Source organism: Carassius auratus, chromosome 39 (genome assembly GCF_003368295.1).
Source record: "Carassius auratus strain Wakin chromosome 39, ASM336829v1, whole genome shotgun sequence".
NCBI lineage: Eukaryota > Metazoa > Chordata > Actinopteri > Cypriniformes > Cyprinidae > Carassius > Carassius auratus.
In genome coordinates this window covers 3,959,369-3,985,516 of record NC_039281.1, presented here as the reverse complement: position 1 = coordinate 3,985,516, position 26,148 = coordinate 3,959,369, and the positions used below count along the sequence as shown (strand labels likewise).

Sequence of the window (26,148 nt, the reverse complement as noted above, 5' to 3'; positions counted from 1 at the left end):
GAATGTTGGTAACTATAAAGTTTTGGTTCCCATTGACTTCCATTGTATGGACAACCCCCCCCACAAAAAAAAAAAAAAAAAAAGTCACTGGGGAATTTGGTCTTCAACATTCCTCACCATCTGTTACGTTCCACAGAGGAATGACATGCGTACAGGTTTGGAACCTCATCAAGGTGAGGAAATTATTACAATTTCATTTTTTGGTGGACATTCCCTATAAGAAGAGTCACAGACAATTATTAAAATTATTTAAAAAATAAAATTGCAAAACCTAAACTTTCATACCAAAGAGGAACAAATAAACAAAACCGTTCATCTTAAGGCTTGCTGGGTACTTTTAAACAAAGAGTGGGCTAACTTTGAACTTTTTTAAAGAGTTTAGAATAATCACACGCCAGATGCTGAACAAAACAAAATAACAGAACATTCTAAGTGAATCCAAGCCCATACAAGCATACTTTCACACCACTGTAGTCAATCAAAACCATCATCTAAAAAAGTGGGTTGTCAATTATACATTGATATTGAATGACAAATTCACACACAAAATAAAACAAACGTTGTCACAGAGGAAGCCAGGACATTTGAGTGCTGAAATATCCTGTCACAGTGTTCAGGTTGTCCATAGGCCATTACAGAAAAGTAGTCCATGAATCATAGTTTAATGCTAATTTCTGTTGCCTTGGAAACAAAGAAAAAGCATAATTAGATTTAAAATTTAAAATCATAAAAAGTCCACAGTGTGCAGTTCTTTTTAGTTACCTTGTGTAAGAGCTGATGTGGGCTGCTGATTTTCTTTGAGGTCGTGTTTGAAAGCCTTGCTGGGGTCGAATCTCTGCGGCACCTGACTAGATTTGAGCCGATCCAGCTCTTGTTTCTGTTTCCCAACCTGTGCCTTTAGCTTGGACACTTCCTGCAGAGCACATTAACACGCTCAGCTTCATATCACAAACATCACTCAAACACCTACTGCCTTATGACGAACACCTTACCTGTTTGAGTTCCAAGTTCTCCTCTTTTAGTTTGACCATGTGTTTGATCTTCTGTTTCTGGTTTTGATGACCCATCAGGTTGGCGTAGGCATCGGCTAACTTGTTCAACTCTGCCTGCGTGGCTCCTTTCTCATTCAACAAAGCGTTCCTCTCCGCCGCAAAGCAGTCCAGCTGTTCCTAAAGATCAGAATAAGCAGACAAATGAAAGGGATCATCTAGTGTATATTTACAGCCCAACCTCTTATCTGTGAGTCTTCTTTACTGTTTTTGAAATATAACACCAAGCTGTGTATAGCACCTTCCACTCTGCACATCCTTCACAATCTTTGGCTAACTAATCTTTTCAGTGTTACCTCAGGTTTCCCACATTAATTTATTTGTGGTGGGACTTCACTGAATAAACATGAGCACTGCACATTTCAAAATCAAAAACCGATGTGGGTGTTTTTATATCACTGTTTTTCATAAGGAAACTGACTATTTAGAAAGTTGAAAGTTCAATTTCATTTTAATTTCATCTTGCGTGTAATGCTTGAAAAGGCAGTGTTTGTGAGCTCAGCGCTGCTTTGCAAACGTTACCAGAGAAACCTCTACCTCTCCCGCTCTTAAAGCGCCTCCTGCTGGCAGAAAATTAATTTGCATATATGTATATATGGGGGCGGGGGAGTCCCACCACAAATAGTGTGTGGCTGTGGGAAACACTGTACCTTACCAGCACATTTGTGATTATTGCAATGTCCTGTTACTTATTTTCATTCTGAAGCTTGTTGAAAAGATATGTTAAGTCAAAGAGTATGGTGAGCAGAAAATGATTTAACAAATGTACCAGATTTGGAATATAATCTAATTACCTAGGGGAAATGGGTTTGTAATACAAAATACAAAATTGGATGTAAACATTTTTGTTTTATAAAAAAGGTAAAAAAAAAAAAAAAAAAAAAAAAAAAACCAACAACAAAAAACCCCACGTTAAATCTAACCTTTGCTTACCTGAAATGGTTTTACTTTAGCATAAAGCTCTTCATACAAGTTCCTCCAGTGTTGAGTCTCAGCCTCAGACGTGCTGGGGGTGAACGAATGGCAATATGGAATTAAACAAGAAAAATAAATGCAACGCACACAGAGACTGAGCATTGGATGTCTTCGAGCATGAGGACCCTATGATGGACTACAGATCCCTCTGAGTGGGTCCTAACTTTCTCACCTCTGCAGCTGAGCCTCTGCTAGTTGTTTGTGGTAGTCTTGTCTTTCCTCTTCCATCTGTCTGCATAGCTGTCGTCTCTCCTGCTGCCACTCCACAACGTGGCGATGAGCGGCATCTCTTTCCTCCTGCACCTGCCTGTTCAGTTCAGAAACCTTCTCTTCCAGTTCTTCCACGTGGCCCCGCAGCATGCTGGCTTCTGCAGAACGGCCCTCCACTGACTGCCTCCTCTTCTGTTCCCTCTCCAGCCGGGTCTGAGCCCGCTCTCGCTCTCCTCTCTCCTGCTCCACCTCCGCCTGCAGGCGTCTCAGCTCCTCACTCTGAGTTTCTGCTGCTTGCTTCAGCTCTTCCTCTCTCTGAGCCAGCTTAGTCTGAACTTCTAAAAGCATCCTGTGGCACAGCAAAACCACCAGCAGTTATCAGTCACTTAGACATTGACAAGCATTTAAAAAACAGTGTATATTCTGAAATGTAAGACATCTGAAGTATGATCTGATGTGAAAGTGTTTGCAGGCTATACCTATATCATTGCTAGGGATGGGGGAAAAATGTGTTAAGTTATTAAGATTTTATTTGCCATTTACCTTTGAAACCAATAAATGCAGTTATTTAATATATTTTTTTTAAATACTGTCTTTATGCAGTTTACACATACATGTTAATATAAAACTCCCTATGGTTAGATGGAGAGGCTTGTTAAAAGTTTGACAAGGCAGGATTTAAACAGTCAGCATCATAAAAGGAATAATAGAAACAAATAGAAAATTTAGGGGTGCTACAGTTGATCGGCTACCGATCGCTATCAGCCAAGAATGGCTTGAGGAAGTTTGAGCTGCGGTCTCTATATCTGCACAGTTCACACAGGAATTGTCACTTGCACAATCAAGGCAGTGTTGCATCGTCATATACTGAATTAAAATCATTAAATCATGTTAAATTCAATTATATTAAATAATTATTTAAAATACATTTGAAGATATAAACAGAAATATTTATTTGTCAGTTACCGATTTATTAATATAACATACAATATCCTGAACACCTTGTTTATTTTGTGGTAATAACTGACTGAAAATTATTCCCTACTTAACCTTGGACCACATTATGAACCATATGGGAGCTGCACGTATATGGGAAGCATAGCAGATAAATAGTGTAAATCCCTCAGGCAGGACACTGACCTAGCATGCTCCTTTTGCTGTTTATCCTTCATTTCCTGGTAGCTTGTGAGTTTCTGCTGGTCCTGCTGCAGCTGTTGCTTCAGTTGGTTCATCTCTTCCTGCAGCTGATGGGCTTGAGCCTCTGCCTGCTCCTTCTGCTCATCCAGAGACCGTCTTGTGCTTTTAGAATTTAATAAGAAAATATTTGTTGCACACACTTAAGGATGGTTGGGCGGGAAGATTATCGATTAGGAATGATTATAAAGAAATTCTAGGCAATTTAAAGGGGACATCAGATGCAAAATAAATGTAAAGACAGTTAATAATGCGTTTAGTTTTACCATCAGTTCAATCCTGAAAGGGGAACAGTCTTTGATAAAAAATATCTCTTTGGATTTGAGACTTCAGTCTTTGCAGTGTTACTTCATATGACCCCTTAAAAGAGACATGCACTGAAACAGGTCACTGTGAACAGAGCTGCTTTTGACTAGATAAAAAGGGTGTTGTTTTACACAACCATTGAGGAATTTTAACCAAAGTATGTTGCAGACATTTCATGAAGACCCTAAAGAATCATACGGAACTTGTGGAAAATGGGCATCCGATGTTCCCTTCTTCTATGGACAGCATTTTAATAATAATAACAATGATGAAAAAGGTGTTTAAAGTATCACCTCTCAAAGTCAGTAGTCATGTCTCCCAGTTTAGCAAGACAGCTGTTGTGATCCTCTTCTAGTTTTTGGATTTTCATCACATGAGACTCTTCTAAAGCCTGCATCTCAGCACACTTCCTGCCAAAGGAGAAACAAACACTGGTCAGTTTTTACCAAAGAGATGTGATCCATCTCAATTCAAATTGAAGTCAGAAGTTCTCACTTTTCTAACTCTGCGCAAGTGTTCTTCAGCTCTTTTTCCAGTGTGTGGTTCTTCTGCGTGAGGTGCTGGATGGCCTCCTCACTGCATTTCTCCTGCTTCTCCAGCTCTGACAGCTCCTCGAGCGCGTCCTCCAGCTCTTCGCCAAGCTGTCTCCTCTCCGCTTCAGTCTCATCTCTCAGGCGCTCAAGCATGCTAGCCAGGGAGCCACTATGAGTCTGCAGCAACACACATTAGAGGAGCTAAAGAGACTTTAACCTAATCCACAAAGTCGATCAGGGAGACTTTGACTTCCTGACTGAGAGATGACAGAGTACAACCTGCTTAAAGTCTATTAAGATGCACTCTTCACTTAATTGTCCCACTCGTGCAGATATAAATCACATCACAACTTTATTCACTATTGATTTCTGCTCTAAAAGTACCACAACTAATCACAAAATGGCATGTTAGTAAACTCTTTTCCTAGTCGTGTCCCAAGATACAGATACTCAAGCTAATGAAATACAAGAAAGAAAAAAAAAAAAAAAAAAAAAAAAAGGTTCTAAATGCCCTTCATAGGAAAGGGCTGAACAATAGTGCTGTTATTAAACAATGCTGTATTCTGCGCTGATTTTTTAAAAGTGAAATAAATTTTAGCTACATTTTTCCTGTTCTGCAGAATTTCAGGTCAGAACTCAGGATAGTCCCTATTGAAAGGTTTGGCACACAGTGTTCTTTTTGTAAGATCAAGCTAATGTTTTCATGACATTAAAGTGATCGTTTTTCATCTTTTGTACATCTGAACATTTTTAAACCTCATTTGCTTGATGTGTGAGAACAAATCTCTGTGGTTCTCACATTTAAGCAAGCACACAGGCTTCTGTTTACCATAGGGATGAGCCCAACGTAAGAAAGTTAAAAAAATTAAATGAAAAAATTAAAGAGCTTGGAACTATGTGAGGGTGAGTAAATGATCGTTTTTATGTTTGGTTAAACAATCCCTTTAATTTCCTGCAATCCAGTTTTGTACGTGGCACTTATATCGTAAGCCTAATATAACATACCTATTTTACTTGCAATTGTATATCAAATAAATTATTTGCTGTGAAAATGAATAAGATTAACAAGATCACCTTTTCCTCTTGCAGCTGTTTGGTAAGTGCATTGTATTCCTCCTCCAGCTTTTCATATGTTTCTTTCTCAGTCTTCCTACTCTCCTCCAATGAGCTGATTTCTGCCTTCAACTCTTGTACCCGTCTAAGACCCTCCTCCTGTGTCCTGGCTGCACACAATCACTCACAATCAAATCAAAATAAAACTAACAATGTGCTTATTCATAATTTGCATTCATGCAGCATTCTAAAGCCAAATCTCATTCACCTCTTTCGTCTTCCAGCACCAAGCACCGCTCGCCCATAAGTGCCACACGCTGATCCAGCTCTTCCTCTGTTCTCCTCAAGACCTCCTTCACGCGGGCCAGCTCCTGCTCCTGCAGCCGTACCATGCTCCGGGACTCCTCGAGATCCTGAGCTCCCTGCTGTATCTGCTGCTCAAGCTCTTTCAGTGAGGCCTGCGATGCCTGGAGGTCCTGCACATGCTGCTCCATCTCCCTCTCCTTCTCTTCTAGAGCCTTCTGGGAGCCCTGCAGCTCCTGCTGAGACCTCTGCAGCTCCTCTTCCTTTATTCTCAGCACCCCCTGACAGTCCTGCAGCTCACTGGTACATTTCTCCAGCTTTTTCTCCACATCACTGCACAAGCCGTATAGAGCTGGATGAGGATGCGAGGACTGACACAATAACAACAACAATATGAAAATGCACACAGTTCTAACCTGAGGTTCTCTTGAGCATCAGAGAACCGGCGCTCCATGGTGGATTTGTCCTGGAGCTTAATCCGCAAATCCTTTGACATTAGAAAGTGAGACAGACAGCTTATCTCAAACCAAGCAGCACTTTAAAGTCTGATGATTCAATCTAAGCGGTGAGTAAATATCATCTGGCTTAGGAGAGTCAAATTCTGTTGACCAAAACCAATACCTGAATCTCTTCATTTGCGGAGTCCAAGTAACTCTGCAGGGCTTTGATTTCCTCTCTCAGCTCCTGGATTGTGCCTTCATTTGAAGACAGAAAAAAGCGAGATGTAGCCAACCCAAAAGACACCATAGAAACAAACACAGATCTTAGCACGCAAGCTTACTTTGCAATTTATCCATTTCATTCTCAAGCTGCTCATTTTGGACTCTTGTCTCCTGATGAAGGTCCTCTGAAAAACAACATTTAGTAATAAAAAAGAAAAAAAATCAGTCACTAATGATATCGGATTTGTGAGCGAATTCTTCCTAAGGAGGCATTCAAACAAATACTTAAACAGCTTCTAAACCACTAGAGTTTGAACTGTTAAGTGTCTCTTTGGTTTCAACATGCCTTTACGACTTTACTTCTCAAAAAAAAAAAAGAAAAGATAAATACTTTTGTGCAGAAGTTCGGGATCAGTAAGTATTTTTTTTTTCGTTGAAAAATCTTACCAGGTGTGCATATATTTGATCAAAAATAAAGTAAAAAAAAAAAAAAGAAGAAAAAAAAAGCTATAGTGTGAAATATTTTTTACAATTTAAAATAACCGTTTTCTACCTTAATATAAATTTAAAATGTAATTTATTCCTGTGATGGCAAAGTTATATTTTCAGCATCATTACTCCAGTCTTCAGTGTCACATGATCCTTCAGAAATCAGTATAATGTGCGGATATGCTGCTTAAGAAACATTTCTTATTAATGTTGATACAGTTGTGATTCTTCATATTTTTGTGAAAAGCATAATCAATTTGATAGAAAGATCAAATTAACAGCATTAATCTGAAATATAAATCTTTTGTAGCATGTCTTCACTGTCACTTCTTATTAAATGTGTCTTTTCTGAATAGATTAGGATAAATAAACAGTTTCGAACAGTGTAATTTCACCTGCTTTCTACTCTTTCCCAGCCTTGAACTGATAAAAGATTTTTCAGCAAACAGTATATTTTGTTGTGAACATGTTCTGGCTTGAAGTTAACTCACCAAGATCTTTGTTCCTTTCCTGAAGAACTCTAAAAGTTGTTCGAGTAGTCTCCAGATCGGTTTCCAACACCTTTACTTTCCCCTCTGAGCTGATCTGAAGGAAGCTCAGCTCCTGTTCACAAGATCACAATTACACCTAGCAACTTGAAGCTACACAGACTCCGCTCCCTGTCTAAAGTGACTGAGGTAACTTACCTTGTCTTTGGCATCCAGTTTATTTTTGGCCTCAATGAGCTCCATGGAAAGAGCATTGATCTTCTTCTTGGTGATGTCTGCAGAGACCTGTGAAATTCAAAGTTCCAAGACATTCCTCAAACTTCTTTATGTGAAGCAGTCTACTGAAGAAACAAAAAGAGTAGTCACCTTGGTCTTCAGGAACTCATTAGCTTTCTTTAACTCCGCGAGCTGCCTCTCGAGAGAAGCCACATTGGCAGCGAGGCCGGTCTTCTCTCTGACAGCCACAAGCAATTTAGACTCCAACTTTTTCAGCTCTTCTTCCAGGGTCAGCAGCCTGCGGTCCTGCTCTCCTCTCTGCTGCACCAAAGAACGGATCTATACTCCAGCATCATCAGTGACAGTCAAGGTTAGGAGAAGAGACCACAGAAACTGATAAGGCCTCAACGAAACAAATGGCCGTCAAGGAAATGTTCAAGACATTTTGAAATCTACCTCTTTCTCTAGTAGTCTCTGATGTTTCATCTCAAGTGTGAAACTATTTTTGTCCTTTTTGGAACTAAATACATCAGCCTATATATGGAAAAAAAGAGCAACAAAAGAAAATTGTGAAACAGCATAGCAAACACTAATGATTGGCCAATATACTGAACAGACAAATAATAACACTGTATTTCGTTACCCTGTACCTTACATGTGCAATGACAATAAAGTTGAATCTAATCTAATACTGACAAATAGTCAACAAATAATATACTTTTTTAGAAACTGCTCACCCAAAACAACATTGAACATTTCATCAGATATTTGAAAGGTTTTAAGAACATGCCTATTAAATAAATTGTTTGTTTAAAATGGATATGGCATAATGTAAGGGTTTGTCCTGCAAAAATAACCAACTGATCATACAAGAACCTATAATACTAACATAATATAACAATTATATTACCCATATATATCTAAAGAATTATACATCTTAAGAATTCCAAGAAGTCTAGATAATGTTTGGAAAAAAAAAAAATCTATACATTTAAAAAGGGATACTTCAGCAAAAAATGTAAAAAAAAAAAAAAAAAATCTGCTTTAATTTATTCAACCTCATGTCGTTTCAAACCTGCTTTCTTTTGTGGAAGTCAAAAGATATTTTGAGATAGGTCTTAATATTTCCTGGCAAGAGGATGCCTGTTGTTTCTGTAATTTTCTAATGGGGGTGAACATCTCTTAATTAAATGATTATACAGCTCTCACCAAACCATCAACAGACATGGTCCTCCGAACTGGAGACACTGGTACTTCTTTTGAGGGGGACGGCAAGGGTACCTCGGCTGGTTACCACAAGGAAGTACATATTCTCATTAATAACCTACAGATGAAAATGTCGACTCAAATGGCAGTTAAACAAATTCTGCTCTCACTTTTTGAAGCTGTTCTGAAGCGCTCTGCTTTATGAAATGATACAGCTCCTTTCAGCTCACCAGACTTCACCTCATATGTACCAGGTGGAGGAGCACAGCCTAAAGATAGAAATAAAGATCAAAAATCAAAGACTATGAATATGAACCTCTCATTAGCAGGGAGACAGCGGACATGTCTTAGAATTTCTGCTCAGCATCATGAATGTTTATGTATTTCAATCGTCATAGTGTGACGTACGGCTGTGTAGTTCATACGTTTTAATAGCTGCGAGATAACTCTGAAATTACGAAGATGAATATGAAATAGGTTTTGACAGTGGTAACTAAGCAGATACCTTCATTAATTTCACTTTAATAATTTAATAATTCAACTGTTTAAAGCACATAACCGTTGCTCTCGGATTCATTCATATCGCAGAATAGTGAACAAACGAGTGAAACTTACCGACATGCTCGTTAAATCTCTTTAATGGAGCTCTTGAGAAAGACATGACCGACAAAAGAGGTCGATACCTCAAAGACTGTAAAAAAAAAAAAACTATTAAAGAGTTTAAATTATTACAGTTAAGCGTTAAAGACTTCAATTTGCTCGAGCGTTAAAGCCTGTGGAAACCCCGCTGAAATTTTTAAATCGTAAGCCCACCCAAAAGCACAGACGCAACGGCTTTAGCCAATGATATTGAAGAATGTGTGACGAACATAAATGTAAACCAATCAGAAACGAAATCAAGCTGTACGTCACATCTGGTTTAGGGAGCCGTTGTCCAAAAATTCAAACTGCATGCAATGCGTCAGATAAATTCAGATTTAAAGTTTTATTTTAAAACAGTAAATTACAAACAGTATATTTGCTTGTTTTGACTCCACATGTATGACTCGGTTAATCATGTAAAAATCACACAAACACACATTAAAGATTTGTTTACTTTTATTCAAAAAAAAAAAAAAAAAAAAACCTTTCTGTCTCCAGACAGATACAAATCAGAAACATTACAATGGATAACTGAGGACAGGGAATGAGTTTATATCTATGAATGAGTTTATATCTCTGAACAGGGAAAAGTGATAATATTTTTTTAAAAGTTAACAGAAAAAAGCACTAGAAAATTAAGCTTTACGTTTAAATGCATGTATATTTACACAATCTATTCAGCAGTTTATTTAATGTAGTGGTGAGAAACAGAAGACAGTTCAAGCGGAAGGGCATTTACTTTCATAAATTCAAAATCTGTCTGCAGACCTTCTTTTAAATAATTACACTCATGTCATATTAGAAATGCACTGCTCCTTTTCTGATGTGAAAGGAATCCAATGTACCTCACATAAAAGTTTCAACATGGAAGATTTATGTTTGAAAACCACCTTCTTTTCCTTTTTAAAACAAGGACTTTTTAAGGCCAAGTCATGGAATGATTAAAAAGTATACCCCAGACAAAATGCACACGTCTGCAATATAAGTTAATGTATTAGTCAAGCTTCATAGAGCTGCCGAATGCAATGCTGTAACATTAAATTATCTCATAGGATGTCATTGTTACACTTTGAACATTTCATTTTTGGAAAAAAACAAAAAACAAACTTAGATCTGAACTAAACAGTTCTGTCCATGATTTGCAAACAAACTAATTTACAATCAAGAAAACGGTGAAACCTAAAAACCTCTTAAGACTGACCAAAAAAAAAAAAAGGATCCAAACAATACACGCACAAAAAAAGAAGGAAAAAATATATAAAATATCTCACTTTACTTGCTGCATGCCTACACACTTTCATGTTTAGACATGTTCTTATACATTTCAAAACTTCTAAATTGGAGTAAAAAAACAAAAAAACTAAAGCACAATTATAAAATCAGCACCAATTTATATATTTATATATAATTTCATTTAAATGTAGATGTCTACATAGCTCTAATCAGGGAGAAGAAAATCTCCACCAGACATACTACACTAAGTTTTGTTTTATTAGAGACCACACAATGGCACTACTGGAGAGATTTCCTCTTCTTTGCTTGATCTTAGATTTTAGCGGGACAAGCGAGCAGATCTGATCTTTGGATAAGCCACATGACTCAGCGGAAGAATTATAGTCATTTCTGTGCATGTTCACGGACCGACTGGGATTCGAAGTTCCTGATTTACTACAGCAGCTGGCACATAAAAACAGTTCTGTTGGTGCAAAGACAGCAACAGGCCCACTGAATAGTCGAGGTATTTCACATACACCAATCATTGATCGTGTAACTGAAGTTGCCCCCAAACCTCAAAAATGCACCAAAGGCAGAAATAAATCGGTTTGCTCAGTGTTTTGATTTAGGATTTGTGATGCATGTCATGATTTTTAAGGGTGGAATAAAAGGAAACTAAATACTAGATATAAAGACCTGGAGGTTTTTCCTCCATTTCACATATTAGATAAGAAGAATAAAATATATCAATACTCACTATGATGAGCAAAAACCTGCTTATAAATTACTACTTTACACCAGATTACTCACTATTACAAAAGGGCTATACATAACAAAGTTGTCTTTTAAGTTAAAAAAAGATGCATTCACCCCCAGTTTCAAGAAATACCACAACTCTAAGAGATCTCACATATGTTTCTTCAAACATGATGACGTTCAACTGTGAAATATTTATATATATATATTTATATATATATATTGTTTTTTAATCATAAACTCATATATGGCTAGGACAGTCAGAGATTCCATGGCGTTCAGTATCTACTCTCACTGTTTTGCACGATCAGGGAAAGCCCACACAACGATTGCAAAGACTTTGAATTGCTCCTTTTTCCTTTCTGCGTTTTAGTAAGCGTCAATGGTACGAGCTGATTTGGATGCCAATCACTCCATTGAATTTAATTCTCTTTAGAGAATCAATGTGAATACACGCAAAATGTCTCTTCTCTTCACACGCCTCCAATTATAATCTTAAAACATGGGCACTCCCAGGACCTACAAGAGAAAATGTTCAAATTCAGTGTTTAGAGTTACCAAACAAACCTTTTATTCAATCATCAGTCCAGATGGGTCTGATTAGTATTTATTATAGTGAGATGCTCTCCCCCTCTCTGTCTTTTTGCACAAGGGCAATTCAAACTATCTGAAATCACTCCTGCTAGTGCCATCTAGTGGTGATCTCTCTTTCACGTCCTCAGTGTCGGAGTGAACGAGTCCCCCATTACCGCTGAAAAGCATCATAACCCAGGAAATGAGTGCTTCTTACAGACTCATCCATGATGGAGGCAGGGTCGAAAAAGTCGGGCTTCAGTTCCGATCTCTCTCGTCGATTCTTCGATGGGGGCTAGAAGATAGGAAAGCGCAGACAGTAAAGATGAGATGTGCTAAAAGAAGTGACATTAAATTGCATTACATTTAAATATACACACTAGTGTTAGAGTACTTAAGACTGGACTTAAGACCATTTATTGAAGGTCTTGGTCTTGTCTCGGTCTCGTCTTGGTGTCGTCTTTGGGATTATGTATCAAGACCACAACTGCGAGAATAACACTAAATTGCCAGTGCATTGCCGGATTTATTTGTTAACATCATTAATGTGGCTGGATGTAAAATGTCCCGCTTTAAAAGCAATCAATAACTTATTAAATAACTAAACAATGATAATAAATAGTTTGATTTATGCAAGTGGATCTCAACATTTTTGACTTCAAGATCCCCTATTGTAACACTCACTCAAAAGATTTAAGAGCTTAGCATGACTAAAAAGATGCATGTTCATTAAAAATATAACCAAATACTAAGGAATATTTTAGTTTATTTTAAAGACATCTTGAGGTTCCCTTAGAAGGCCCCTGGCTGAGAACCACTGATTTATACTGTAACTCTGGGTCAGAGATTAATGAGGGGCTGTGTCAAATGTCACCCAAATGAATACAAAATACCCACAGAATTCAATATACTGTCGCAATTCTCAACACTATTTATGGAATTGCAAATGTACCAATTCAGATGCAGTTTCTGTGCCACCACTGCAGAGGCGAAGATTAATTTTGTTGTTAGTGATGTAATTTGATTGGTGACAGCTCTATATAGTGTCTAACTATTCTAATTGTATTAAAAAATGCATGTCTTGGACAGTAAATGTAGATCTTTCAGACAAACTTGAGTAGTGGTGGTCTGGTCTTGACTACAACACTAATACATACACAGAACTGTTCAAAAGCAGGGGTAAGAAAGAATTTTGTTTTGAAAGAAAATACTTATTAAACTTTATTCAGGAATGACGCTATAAATTGATCACAAGTGACAGTAAAGATGGCTTCTTGTTTTTTTTTTTTGTTGTTTTTTTTTTCATAGACAATGCTGAAAAGAATCCTGAAAATTTTGCTCACCAAAAAATATTTAGCAGCCTAACTTTTAACATAAGATAATAAAAATAAATGTTTCTTGAGCAGCAAATCAACACATTATTCTGGTACCTGAAATATAATGTGAAATATAATGTGACACTAAAGACTGGAATAATGATGCTTTGAATCACAGAAATAAATTACATTTTGAAAAATATCAAAATAGAAAACAGATATTTTAAATTGCAATAATATTTCAAAATATTACTGATTTTACTGTATTTTTGATAAAACCAATGCAGCCGTGGTGGCCATAACTGACTTCTTTCAAAAACATTTTAAAAACAAATCGTGCATACCCCTTTTTTGAACTTTTGAACAGTAATATAAATTGTCATTAACATAAAAGTGTACTACTAGAGACCAAAATCATGAAGACAAATGGTATCAGCATAAGCTTATTACCAGATCGATATCCATGGTGTCAAAGTCCATGCCTTCATTGAGATCCTCAATTCGGCCTTCTGATGACATCATCACATCTTCCACAATGGGTTCCTCATCATCCTCCATAAGACCTGTTCCTCGACGACTGCAAGCATTGAAAGACCAAAGTCAAACATGTTTTTGTGTGCATTCAAACTGCATCTACCCACTGAACATGTAAAGTTCCCTTACATGGCATGCTGAAGGTTGCTTCTTAATTTGGCGTAGTTCATAGCTCTCTCCTGCTGCTGTCTGGCCACCTCCTCTTGCTGCTGTCTCTGTGCTAACATCCAGGTGACTTGTGTGCTGTTAAACAATAACACCACACATCACTAGATTTCTTCAGTCCCAAACTACACCCAGCAGCACACATGCTTGAACATCTGAATATCCACAAGCACGAGAAACTCAGTAAAGGGGTGCATGATTATGATTTCACTTTAGTTTGTGTGTTTTAACTTTAGTTTGAGATATCTTCTTTTAAAGAAACTGCTGTTTAAGGACTACAATGAGCTTCTTCCTGGTTTTGTGGCACCACAAACTCGAAAATATACATAAACCCTGCCATGTTGGACTGCTTTAGAGAAGAGGAAGAGTTGATGAAGTAGATTGTTGTTGACATGCTGTCGAAAGGTCCTTATTTGCACCCCGACTGCAGGTCACCCTATAAACAATCAAGCCTTCGAAAAATGCTGATCAACCAGCCCTTTAAGCTTGAGTATCATTGCTCTTACTTGTAGTCCATGGGTGTTTGGTGGTGTTGTGGCTGAGGGGTCTGAGGGTGTGCGTGCTGCTGTTGCTGATCGGGGGTCATGCTGTATACCCCCATGTAGCTCTCCTCAGGACGCAGGCGTTTGGGCTCTCTCATGATGGTGGAGGTGAGGTGGGGTGAAGGCATCATGATGGGCGTCTGCATGCTCTGCTCACGGCTCATCCATACTTCACTGCTGCTGCTGCTGCTCTCCTCTGGACACGCAACAGACAGCAGGACAAGCATTACTCACCATAAACTGACAACAAAATGAATTGAGTTTGCAAGGGGTGGGATTCCCCCCAAAATGAAAATGCTGTAATTTAAAGTATCTGGTCCCTATTTTTCTGGTATTTTTGTCTATACTATTGAAGTCCATGGGAACCAGTAACTGTTCGGTTACCAACAGTCTTTAAAATATCTTCTTTTGTGTTCGGCAGAAGAAAGTCAGTCAGACAACAGGAACGACTTGAGAGTGAGTAAATGACAGCATTTTAATTTTTTGGATGAACTATCCTTTAAGAGGACTAAATGATTGGAGAGGTCCTGCAAACATTTCTAATATACATACACACAAACAAACACAAATTAGAAGATAAGATCGATAGCATGCATTTATAAAATAGATGCCTTTTCATTACATGCTGACTTGCCGATACCATGAATGAAAACTAGCATGATTTACTTCCTTAATAAAAATGTCTATAGTTTTATAGTGCACGATCAATCAATGTATGTTATTCAATCACATTAAAAATATTCCTTGTCTGATTTCTTGTATTCAAACTTTTACCTTCTGGTAATTTCCTCTTGCCAGTGGCAGGTTTAGCTTTTTTACTCCTGACGGAGGAGCCTCGGCTACTGATGCCACTGACCACAGACATCGTGTCATCATCACCGCCTGCCTGCAGTGAGTTCCTGTAAGAGATGAGCGGCAGCCAGCAGTCTTCTCTCTGCAGGGCCATCTGAAATGTCATGAAGCGCTCCAAATACATGTGCCTTTGGGAAAAGAGAGAGAGGGGACCAACATTAGATCCAACTGCTAATGAATGATCCACAAAGTGCCCTTACACAACTATAAACACCCCTGCTGAGATCAATAAATGGTTTCTTACACAGTCCGCTTGTCCTGACGCATGAGTTTGGATGAGAACTCGCTGAGAATGTCAAGAAAAGCCAAGTTGAGGGGAGGATGTCCCTCCCCCTGAGGATTGGGCTCTTTGAAAGCAAACTCAATACCGTCCCTTTAAAGAGAAAGAAAGATGGGGTGTAAACATGCAACTCGACACACAACTGGTTTTTCTGCCAAGAGGAAATGAATGGAAGCTTACTTGTGTAACATAGCGATGGCCTCTCTGGTTTTGACCTGATCCAGACCAAATGTCAGAGAGAAGCGTCGAGCGAGCTCTTTAATGCCACAGAAAGCTGAGGATGAACGGTCAAAGCTGGGTCCTAGATCTGACAGCATCTCATTGAATAGCTGCTCTCAGCACAGGGAGAAAGACATGTCAAGGACCTGCGAGTAAAACCCGTTTTGATGGCAGATATCAAACCTTATAGTCACTGACCTGCTGTAAGCTCAGAATGAGTGTCTTTGCACACTGGATTTTGTCGATCTGTCTCGTCTTGCTCATAGTTTCCTTGATTATGTCACCGTAGTCATTGTAATACTGGACAGGAAACGGAGAAACTTGCATTTAAGTGAATAATAAAGTGTAGCATTGATCTGCCAATGCATATTCAAAGAATAAGCAGACTCACCCTCATGTATTGCTTGAAAATATCTGCACCAGTGTTCATCTCAACAACATTGTAAATAATGAGTTTGCAGTATGCGGCCAGCAGGTTTCGCCTCTTGTGCAAAGCTTCGATTTTACTGGCTTCATCATCTTGCTGCCCATCTGTTCGAAAACAAAGGGAAAAAGACCTTCAAATACTGCTCATGAAACAGCTTGTACTAGAAGGAAAACTGCTGCCCTCTAGTGGCCACCTTTTAAACGCTGCTACCTGACAACAAATGAAGCATGACAAGTTGATATTTGTCCAACAACTCTCCTTTTAAACTAGTCTGTCTACTTCAGCTAAAGCTATGTGCACAACAGGATTAAGTGTTGCTAGAGTCTCTAATCTCTAAATCAATTAAACGCTTCTAAAGCCAATTTCCTTTGTGTTGTCTTAGTGTTCGCATTCAACAGCCAGGGGAACTAAATCCATTCAGCAAAGCCTGTTGGTTCTAACTGAAAGTCATTATGCCATTAGCAGTGATAGACCTGTGCTGTTGCTGTCTTCATCCTGGTCAATGAAGACGTGGTCCAGGATGAAATTGAGAAGATCGGACTGCAGGGATGCCTCGGGGTTGTATACTAAGGGCTCGAGAGCTTCCCTCCCACCTGAGACGATCTGATGGCTGAAGATCAGCAGCAGGTCACAGAGGATGGTGAAGGCCTGAGGGAGAACATACACTCAGGTACAGGCTGTTTGAGGAATGAGGGATAGTGACTTGTTGTGACCACTGATACAGACCTGCTCTTTGACGGCGGTGTTAACGCTGGTTAGGTAACGCTGGCACATTAGACAAAATGCCCTCATCTGCTTCCTCAGAGTCAACATGTCCTCCTACAGAGACCAAATGCTTTGTTGACATCCAACAAACCACAGCAAATAAGGCGAGAGGATGAATGCATACGAATCATATGAATGGGAGCTACCTTTTTAGAAGTGCCCTCAGAGACCTTGGCTAAACTCCAAAGAATGACGTAATGTGTGCACTGCAGTGCGTGAATGACAATCTGAAACGTCCAGAGAGACAGTGATGTTACCCAACAATCATGACGCAAAAGCAAAGTTTCAGCTGATTTCGAGCTGTTATTTCTACATATGCTTGGTTGTCTCGGAGTAAAAACAAAATACAGAAAAACAGGTAATTGTGAGATAAAGTAAAAAAATATGAAACAAAATCACGGTGTGAACAAAATCAATTGTGAGGCTTCAAGATATAGCGTTCTAAAAAAGGCACAATCACACAAATTAGTCAATTATATATAAATTGATCACAATTATGAGAACGATGAATCTTAAGTTGCAAGTATGAGAAATAATCACAATCGTGAAAGCAGAAGCCTCAATTGTGACACATGAATTTACTATTAAATGAGAAAGACAATTCATATAAAGTAACAATTGTGAAAAGTGTCATTAAGTCTGGCCCAGTCAGGCACTACCTCAATAATTCTTCATATGCACGTCAATACCTGCTCAGGCATGTCTCCGTTTTCAATACCAGTGTTCAGTAACTTGTAATTGCTGGTGAAGAGGTCCCATTTGGAAAGGTCATGAGCACTAAACACAAAAAAAAGGATTGGAATGGGTGTTAGAAAAGTAAATTACAGCCTTCACCTAAAGTGAAAGGTAAACAATTGCTAAAGCCCCTTTCACACTGCATGCCAGACCCGGCAAATTGCCGGAACATTGCCGGGTCGCATTCTGTGTGAAAGCAAACACGTCCCGGGATTGGTTCCGAGTTGGGGACCTAGTAAAATTGCCGGGTTCAGTCCCGGGACGATCGCTGTGTGAACAAAAGCCAGATCTAATGCCGTGTTGAATTGATGACGCACGTTATTGCCCGACTCTTTTACCAGGTGTTTTGAAGGAAGATCATAGTTTGTGACAAAAAAATATGAGCAAACTGTAATGAAGCAGAGATCAGTTAGTTCCTCACTTTCCGTGCTGAAGCTGAGATCGTTCGCTAGCTTCAGTGAAAGTATAATGTGTCTAATGTTTTCGACTCGTGCATTCCACGTCACACACTGATGTCACTTGTGGTTACGGGACCTTAACGGGTTCTGTGTGAAAGCACTCACATATTCCAGGTAATCACTGGCAGTGTGAAAGTGCAAAATCTAGCGACCCGGGAACAATTGCCGGGACACATTACCCGTGTATTTGCCAGAATCGCAGTGTGAAAGGGGCTTAATACTCAGGGAGGTGAGACAGGGAAGCCTTACTTGTGGAAAGCTGTGATCCTCTTCAGTGTGGACAGAACTTGATAAGCATCATCTTCATCTGGGTCTTCACCCTGTGGGAAAAAAAACAAGTTATATATAAAGACATCTGCAACTTTCTCAGCTTCTGTTGGATTGTGGCAACATTAAGAAATAAGTAGTTTGAATTGAGTACAAGGGAAGTTAAATTTACTACTGACTGACTAGTAAGATAAGTCTACTGGCCTGTCTTAAAAAATGCTCTGAATAATAAAGGCTATATTAGGGTCAAGTACATAAGAACGTAATCATATGCATTTTTTTAGGGTTGTTCACAAAATATGCAGTCTTGTGTTTGTGATTTTTTTTAACGGAATCTGAAATATTTGAACATTTCCTATACAAATATAAACAAACACACGCACACACACATACACACACACACACACACACGCACGCACGCACACAGATGCTACTGTTATTTTTTTAATTACTTACTGACTGCCATTGTCTAACAAATTGTTAGATTTCACTTGGATTTATGTTAGAACACAACACAATAATATTTTTTTTTACTAAATTAAGTAGTTAAGTTAGAGATGGAGAACTAATCAGGCTCATCTATACAATATATAAATATACTCTTGCCAAACATCAAAGTGCTCCTGACGCTCCACCCTGAGCCACCCGCTGTCCTCACCTCCTGCAGGAAGTCCTCCAGTAGCCTGTTGAACTTGTCCACTTGCTCATCCAAGAGCTGGCTACGGGCGATATCCACCCGGTTAAAGATAGTGAACTCCTCGTTGCACAGGGCATGGTAGGTTTTAGAGCAAGCCTCGAGTACATCTGTGTCTGTGTGCTTCTCCACAATCTCTCTGATTTGTCTTAACAATGAATCCAGGTGCTGTGTAAGAAAAAAAAATTGCTTTCATTTGTATGCTGCACAATCAGCCTATTGTAAATAATCTGTTCATTCAGCGCATTTATTCTGTTTGAACGATATGCAATTCAGACCTTTTCCAAACGCCCTGTGGTATAGATCTCCAGATCAAAAAACTGGGGCAGCTGCAGCAGATTTGTCACTTTCTCTGCATCCACAGAGTACTGTAAGAAAGGAGAGACAGAAAAAAAAACATCTATCAGTTTCAATGGTCTGTAAATACCAGTTGATGTTGCTTTAGATTTCAACAGGCTTTAACCTTTGCAAGTAATGCTGGCAATGCTATAGCAAAGATCTCCGTCATTCTCGTCCGGTCATCAAGCTGAGTCTTCTTCTCCTTCGCTGTCAGAACCTGAAACAAGATCAAGTGAGTATTGAGAACAGCATGTAACAGTTAATGTGTGAGAGCAGGGATCTGTCTTCAAGGGCTGGCCGATGTGTGTGGCATCAGGTCTTACCCTCTTGCCTGTGCCTCTGCCCACAGGAGGATGGCACTCTGCAGCCTGACGGATGGTGCACAGCATGATCTCTATCAGAGCCGTCTCCTGTCTGTCCGTCAGAGCTGGAACACACACACACACACACACACACAAAGGTAATTAATCTCCCACTTCCTTTAGAGCAGGTAAAAGTCAACCCTGTGTGTTCTGGTGGTGTGTCACTGGGTCGGACCTTCCTCTCCAGGCAGTGGCTCATCCAGTAGTAAGCTGATCATGCACTCCCAGTCCTTCAGGATCTCTGCTGCACAGTCCCACATACTGTCCACTAGGTAGGCTGCATGCTCGTGAAGCTGAGGATATATATAGGTAGGTAGTAAAAATTTTTATGACATGCCAGTAGCTGGAGCTATTTTCATGTCAAAATAAGTTTGTTTAAATACAGTGTGGAATGATTTAAATTAGAACATAATTATACAGATCTGCCATTTTGGGTTTTAAAATAGAGACTTTCAGGACTTCCAATGCTTCAATATTGAATTGTATTTCCCTTAAACTGTCTACAATGGAAGAAAACTGAAACACCACAGCTAACGTTGTATGCAGGAGGCTTTCTGCGAAAACTATTTAAAAATCATAATTTTTGCCATTCTGTTTAATAGCACTGGTTGAACTAAAATTGCACCCTTCAACTTCATCATATGAACAGCACGGACTTGATTGACTGACACTTGATTCACAATGATGCTGTTGATGTTATCTCACCTCACTCTCCAAGAAGAAAAAGACAGCGGTTTTGATGAGGTTGGCATTCACGCTCTGTCTGCCTCGTCTCTTGGGCATGCTGTCATCTTCAGGGTCTCGATGACTGAACAGTCTGCGAACAAAGATGAAAATGTAAAGCTATTTAATTTACCTCAAGCTAGTGTTGTCTCATCACCATGTCTGTTCATACACATCTCCACAATTCTTTTAATGAATTTGAGTAGGTCGGAGACTGGGTTTATAGAAAAGCAGAAATGTGATGATTCCTGTACAGCTTCATGGGACATGAATGAGTGAGTGAGGATGAGTGAAACTCACTTCTTAAAGAGGAACTCTCCTGCTGCCACAGCGACGGGCCGGTGGGCTGAATACACAAGATGGTACACACTCTCACAGTCTTCTGCAGTCAGAAACCTCATCACTGCTACTGTAAACCAAACAACAACAGCACATGAGCATCCTGTCATGCTGATTATCAAAGCTGGTTGTGTCTACAGTGTTGCCTGCACATTTCACTTTTTTTCACTTAGTGAACAGTGGTTTATTTTGATGTTATAACCACTCTGAAAGATTTAGCTGATTTGCTGCCACATTTCATATTATCATCAATGCGAAAAAACTGTTGTGCTGCTTAATATTCGATAGTGATGCATTTTTTATACATTTTTGATGAATACATATGTTAAATATCATGTTAAAAATCTTTCTACCACTTTTAATCAGTAATTGCTTCATTGCTGAAAAAAAAAAACTCTTTAAACAACAAAAAAATGAACGATGTGTTGTCTTGACAATTGTTTTGTGTTCTTTCTAACTCATAACCAACTTATAAGTCGAATAAAATATAATTGCAAAATATAGATGCAAGAAACTGCTATAGAAGTATGTTTTACACGTACTGTAACACCAATGTGAGCAGTTTTATTGCTTGCACTGCAACGTCATACTCCTTGTCCAACGTCATGGACACAATGCGGTCCTGATGGAGACAAACAGACAACCCACTTTATTTTAAAATATTGAAAAGATCCATAAAAACTGACAAAGTCATTGAATTAATCTTAATAATTTCACAAAGGAGTATTCTGATGACTAGGTTCTGTGTTTGCTCTATTTTGGATGAGAAGCATCTCCAGATGGTTCTCTCACCTTGAAGCGGCTGGTGAAGAGCTCCAGCCTGGCATTGAGCTCACGGTTATGGTACAGCCCCTGCAGAGCCGTGAGACACTTCAGACGCACCTCACCTTGCTGAGAGGGAGAAAGGAAGAGTGTAATGGTTTCGTTCCAACTCCAGGATTGTGTCGTGACTAACTCCATCTGACTCTATATTTAGGGTTTAAAGAAAAAAGATTGAATCCTCACCTTGTCGTGCATCGTCCAGCCCACGTACTTCAGATAGCTGTCGTTAAGAAATGCATCACTGTACATTTTCATCCACACGCCAATCTCCTCGATGCAGATCGCCCGGATCTCTGCTATCGCATCACTGAGGAGGAATAACAGAAGTACTTAAGCCCACAGAGTATCACGGAGTATTCACTGAAGTATTAATTGGTGATTTAAGCTTGTGCTGGTAGAAAATCAACATTTATGAGAGTGCGTACCGATATCGGTGAACAAAGACACCCTTGAAAATGGCATTCATCATGTTCTCAATCTCATCTTGATTTTCTTGCAACTGTAAAGAAAATAACAATGCACTATAATCATTGCTGTAGGCAGTAAATGGCAACCTGCATTACTAATCAAAAGTTTGCATCTAAAAATCTAAAGTATATCTTATTGCTATTAAACTAAAAATGTAAAAAAAAAAAAAACCAACAACCTCATTACAGCCATTATACTGAGGAAACCTACTATTCTAATAGTCAATAGTCACATAAGTTATATTTGATAATACATACAATCTGCTACTATACAGAAAACAATTCAGTTTGTATAAAATAAAGCAATAAAACAATCTATGGTGCGAGTGCTGTATGCTTGCTCCACTGACTTGACCTGTAAGTGTTTTTCTGTACATACATCAATCGAGAGCATTCTACAGATGCTGTCATATTCCTCTAAACTAACAATATTACAACTAAACTTCTCTGTGTGTCCACGTGGTTTAATGCAATACTATCAAGACATCAATAAAACCTCTCACTCACACACGCAGATGGTGTAACAGCAGGGCCTGTTATTACATAACCCAGTTCATACAGCGCCAGTAAACAGCTTTCGTACTCAGGCAAGCTCTAGCCTCATGGATGCTGACAGAACGAGCTCTGTGGTTGACCCGAGAGACCTCACAATAACACTTTCTCATTAGAATAGGATCTTTTTTAAATTACTTTATCCATGTTTACTCAGCTTTAAATGAGGGGGAAAGCGTTTGTTTGGGTGGTCGTGTGCTTTTGTGGCTGTTGGCCAACAGAGGCGTAGGTGTTTGGAAAGAAGCAGCAAACGCTGCAGTGGCCTGGCAGCCTCACGCAAAGGGAAGTAAGTCTCCACAGGGAAAAGTGCAATGAAACCCGTTCCTCTGAAAGCTTCACTTATCCACTCTTCCCTTTTCAGCTTTCACGGTTGCTCAAAGACAACGTCAGCATGCAGAGTTTATTCAGACATATTCACCATCTCTGTCTCAGACAGCACTCACCTCCTTGCGTTTTTGAAGTAGAAGCTCTAGTCTGTCATTGGCCCTCTTGCCAATCATCTTGTTCCTCTCTGCTTCGTACTGCCGCTGAGTGTTGTCCATGTTGATGCTGAGGTTCAGAGCTACATTCACGAGGGCCGTCATCAACTTCATAGCTATGGGGAAAAAAAATGCATCTTGTTTGGACTAATCAAAACAAAGTTCAGATTTACAAAGCAGCAGAGATACTGACCTGCCAGTGTGCTGGTGTGTCTGAAGGCTCGGACTTGAGAGTCAGAGAGACCGGTGAGCAGTGAGATGACCGTGTCCATCATGTACTCGTCGTAGATGATGCTGTACTGACACTGCCGTACCAACACGCCAATAAACTCACAGAAACTAGACTTGAACTTCTTCCACTGCGGCCCGGCCATGGTGAGCGGGTAATCACCGCTGTCCCTGCAATAATATCAACTCTCACTGGTTAGCACAAATAATACATAGAATACACACTAGTGGTGATGAAACACGTTCTTCAGGAAAGCCATTTTTCAGGGCTGAAGCGTGAAGTTTACCTCGTCAAACTCTTCTGTCATCTTCCTAATGATCTCAGAGTTTTGCATGTTGCGGAACATCTCACCTGTGACAAACACCTGTAAAGATAACACTTAAAATAAGACTGAAAGCTTGGTACGTTTGAAAAGTAATAACTTTAAGAAACAAAACAGATGATAGAATAAGTTTATGTTTAGCTCAAGACTTAAAGCTGCGGTAGGTAACTTTTGACGCTCTAGCGGTTTAATAAACAGAACTGCTTGCGTCTTGCGGAAAGAACATTGTAGCCGGATCTACTTCTCTCTGTTTATGTCTATGAAGAATCACAAAGGTACTGGGTTACTCCGCCGCGGTACCCCCGAAGCAATCTAAAATAGTCTGAATATAAACACTTATTATAGGTGCACCCTAGTGATTCAGGACCAGCTAAGAACACGGTTGGAAAATGGATTTCATGGTGTACTCACTTATTATATACATGTTTCTACATTTTGAACACAAACAAAGTTACGGACCGCAGCTCTGATTGGTTGTTTCTTAACGGGAGCGGATGAATTTCTGCAAATGGCAATAGGACACTGGGAGGAGCAGGAGGAGCTTGATTTTTCACAGATTATCTGTCTCATATTCTACTGTCAGGACAAAATGACAGGTTTAACAAATATGTAAAAAATATATTTTTACAAAAGTTACCTACTGCAGCTTTAAAGGCTGTACCAAGTTTTTTTTTTTTAATAAACGAAAAAGAAAAAACGTAAAAAGAAACATTCATCCAGAAATGAAAATTCTGTGATTATTTACTTTATTCATGGAACAGAAATATTTAGCAGAAAGCTAAATTATTTTTTCCATATATGAAACTTCACAAGGAGAATTATAACTATTCTGACAACTGATGATATCTAAGCTAAACTATACTAGAATCAACACCAAAAAATATCAAATTGTTTTTGAACAAGTAATGATTCGGGCTTAGTCCATGATTTTAGTCTGTTCCACACACAAAGCTCACACATGATTAAGATAGTTTTGAATATAATACGAGAACCACTTTTATCATGTTTAATGTCCTTTTAGGAGCTCAATAACCCCAGTCCCCATTCATTGTATTTAAGGCAGCAGTGCAAACATTCTTCAAAATATGTTATTTTTTTTGTTTCACAAAAATAATGCAGACTGGAATTAAATAATTCTAAATAAAAAAAGAAAGAATTTTTAATTTTGGGAGAACTATCATGTCTGTCATGTAGCATTTATTATCTACAAGCTCAAACCAGATCACATGAAGAATGACATTCAAACCTTTGCAGCCAGAGCACTGGATGAAGAAATTGATCAAGTCGAGAAGTGCCACGTCTCTGTCATGTTTGTAGGACTCAATCCAGTCATCAACGACTGACTGCAAAAGAGGGGATAGCAGAAATCTTGCAAAGGTCAAAATCTGCTCGACTTCACAGCGGTACATCTGTCTGCATATTCTCCTGCCAACACTCAAATCCCTCCAGAAGCCACAAACCCACACGAGGGAATTTAAGATGTGAATGCCAGAGCGAGACAGAAGGCAGTGTAAAGCCGGTCATATGCTTACTGACCTGCATGGCACTCTTTCCCAGCCTGACCACTTCAAAAAGCATGACATTTTCCCATGCCATTCTCCTGGTGGTGACCGTTCATTCGTCCAGCTCCTTTCCCCCGCTCCTTTCCCCTTCTCTCCAGGGCCCTTCTTTCCTTTCTTCGCCTGAAGCATAATGACATAATGAAATGAATCAATCCCTCCACAAGTGAAAAAGTGATAAAATCAGCAATTGGATATAACGGTTATAACGGCCACACCAAATAAGTTCCCAAATATCATGTGCAAATTGGTTGCAAAGAGTTTTGTACAAAGGTATTGATTTAAATTAATTTAGGGTAAAAAATGTTATATAAACTAATTTGCTTGTTTGCAGGTTATACAGAAACATGGTTACCTCATCATTCGTTATTCGTATCGTAATAAGTTTGCTGAAAATAAACTCACGCTCAGGTCATTCAAGATATGGATGGATTAGTTTCTTCATAGGAACAGATTTGGAGAAAATTACCATTACTTCACTTACTCACCAATGAATCCTCTGTACTGAATGAGAGTCCACTGAATGAGAGTCAGTTATTCACAATATCACTTCCTCCAGTGAAAAAAATTTAATATCACAGAAATTTGTCTGATTTTTTTTTTTTTTTTTTACTGTTTTCTCTTTTAAACCGTGCTTCATCTGTGCATATTTCTCTCCTAAATTATGACTTTTTCACTGAAGAAAGCGATATTATGGGTAGAGGACAAATATAAGCAATAGTTTGAAGTTGTATGCATTACAAACTGTCGTGTGGATTACTGTGATGGTTTCATTAGCTGCTTGGACTCTCTCTCTGACGGCACCCATTCACTGCAGAGGATCATTTGGAG

At 39.0% G+C, this 26,148-nt stretch overlaps 1 protein-coding gene and 1 pseudogene across 2 annotated transcripts; both read right to left on the bottom strand.

Annotated features, from left to right (window-relative positions):
• Window positions 1-310: 310 nt before the first annotated feature.
• Window positions 311-9,478, bottom strand: LOC113057721 (hyaluronan mediated motility receptor-like). 2 transcript variants are annotated; one of them, XM_026225218.1, is made up of 20 exons: window positions 9,300-9,477; window positions 8,855-8,953; window positions 8,688-8,764; window positions 7,935-8,012; window positions 7,629-7,817; window positions 7,461-7,547; window positions 7,266-7,377; window positions 6,405-6,470; window positions 6,245-6,318; window positions 6,040-6,110; window positions 5,589-5,956; window positions 5,342-5,490; window positions 4,230-4,444; window positions 4,028-4,144; window positions 3,375-3,533; window positions 2,197-2,583; window positions 1,983-2,055; window positions 993-1,169; window positions 763-913; window positions 311-681 (listed from the first exon to the last, which is right to left on the bottom strand). In XM_026225218.1, the coding sequence occupies exons 1-20, from the start codon at window positions 9,343-9,345 to the stop codon at window positions 668-670; spliced, it is 2,709 nt and encodes a 902-aa protein (XP_026081003.1). In that variant the 5' UTR covers window positions 9,346-9,477; the 3' UTR covers window positions 311-667. The 2 variants fall into 2 exon arrangements, with proteins under 2 accessions (XP_026081003.1, XP_026081004.1); XM_026225219.1 differs by lacking the exon at window positions 311-681 and having other exon boundaries at window positions 755-913; window positions 9,300-9,478.
• Window positions 9,479-9,790: 312 nt separating this feature from the next.
• LOC113057723 (cohesin subunit SA-2-like) lies at window positions 9,791-25,464 on the bottom strand (annotated as a pseudogene).
• Between the last annotated feature and the right edge of the window lie 684 nt (window positions 25,465-26,148).

Coding starts and splice junctions, on each gene's coding strand:
- LOC113057721 (XM_026225218.1), bottom strand. CDS start 9,345: ATGTCTTTCTCAAGAGCTCCATTAAAGAGATTTAACGAGCATGTCG. Junction 8,954..9,299: donor GAGATTTAACGAGCATGTCG/GTAAGTTTCACT, acceptor TTCTATCTTTAG/GCTGTGCTCCTCCACCTGGT. Junction 7,548..7,628: donor ATGAGTTCCTGAAGACCAAG/GTGACTACTCTT, acceptor TGAATTTCACAG/GTCTCTGCAGACATCACCAA.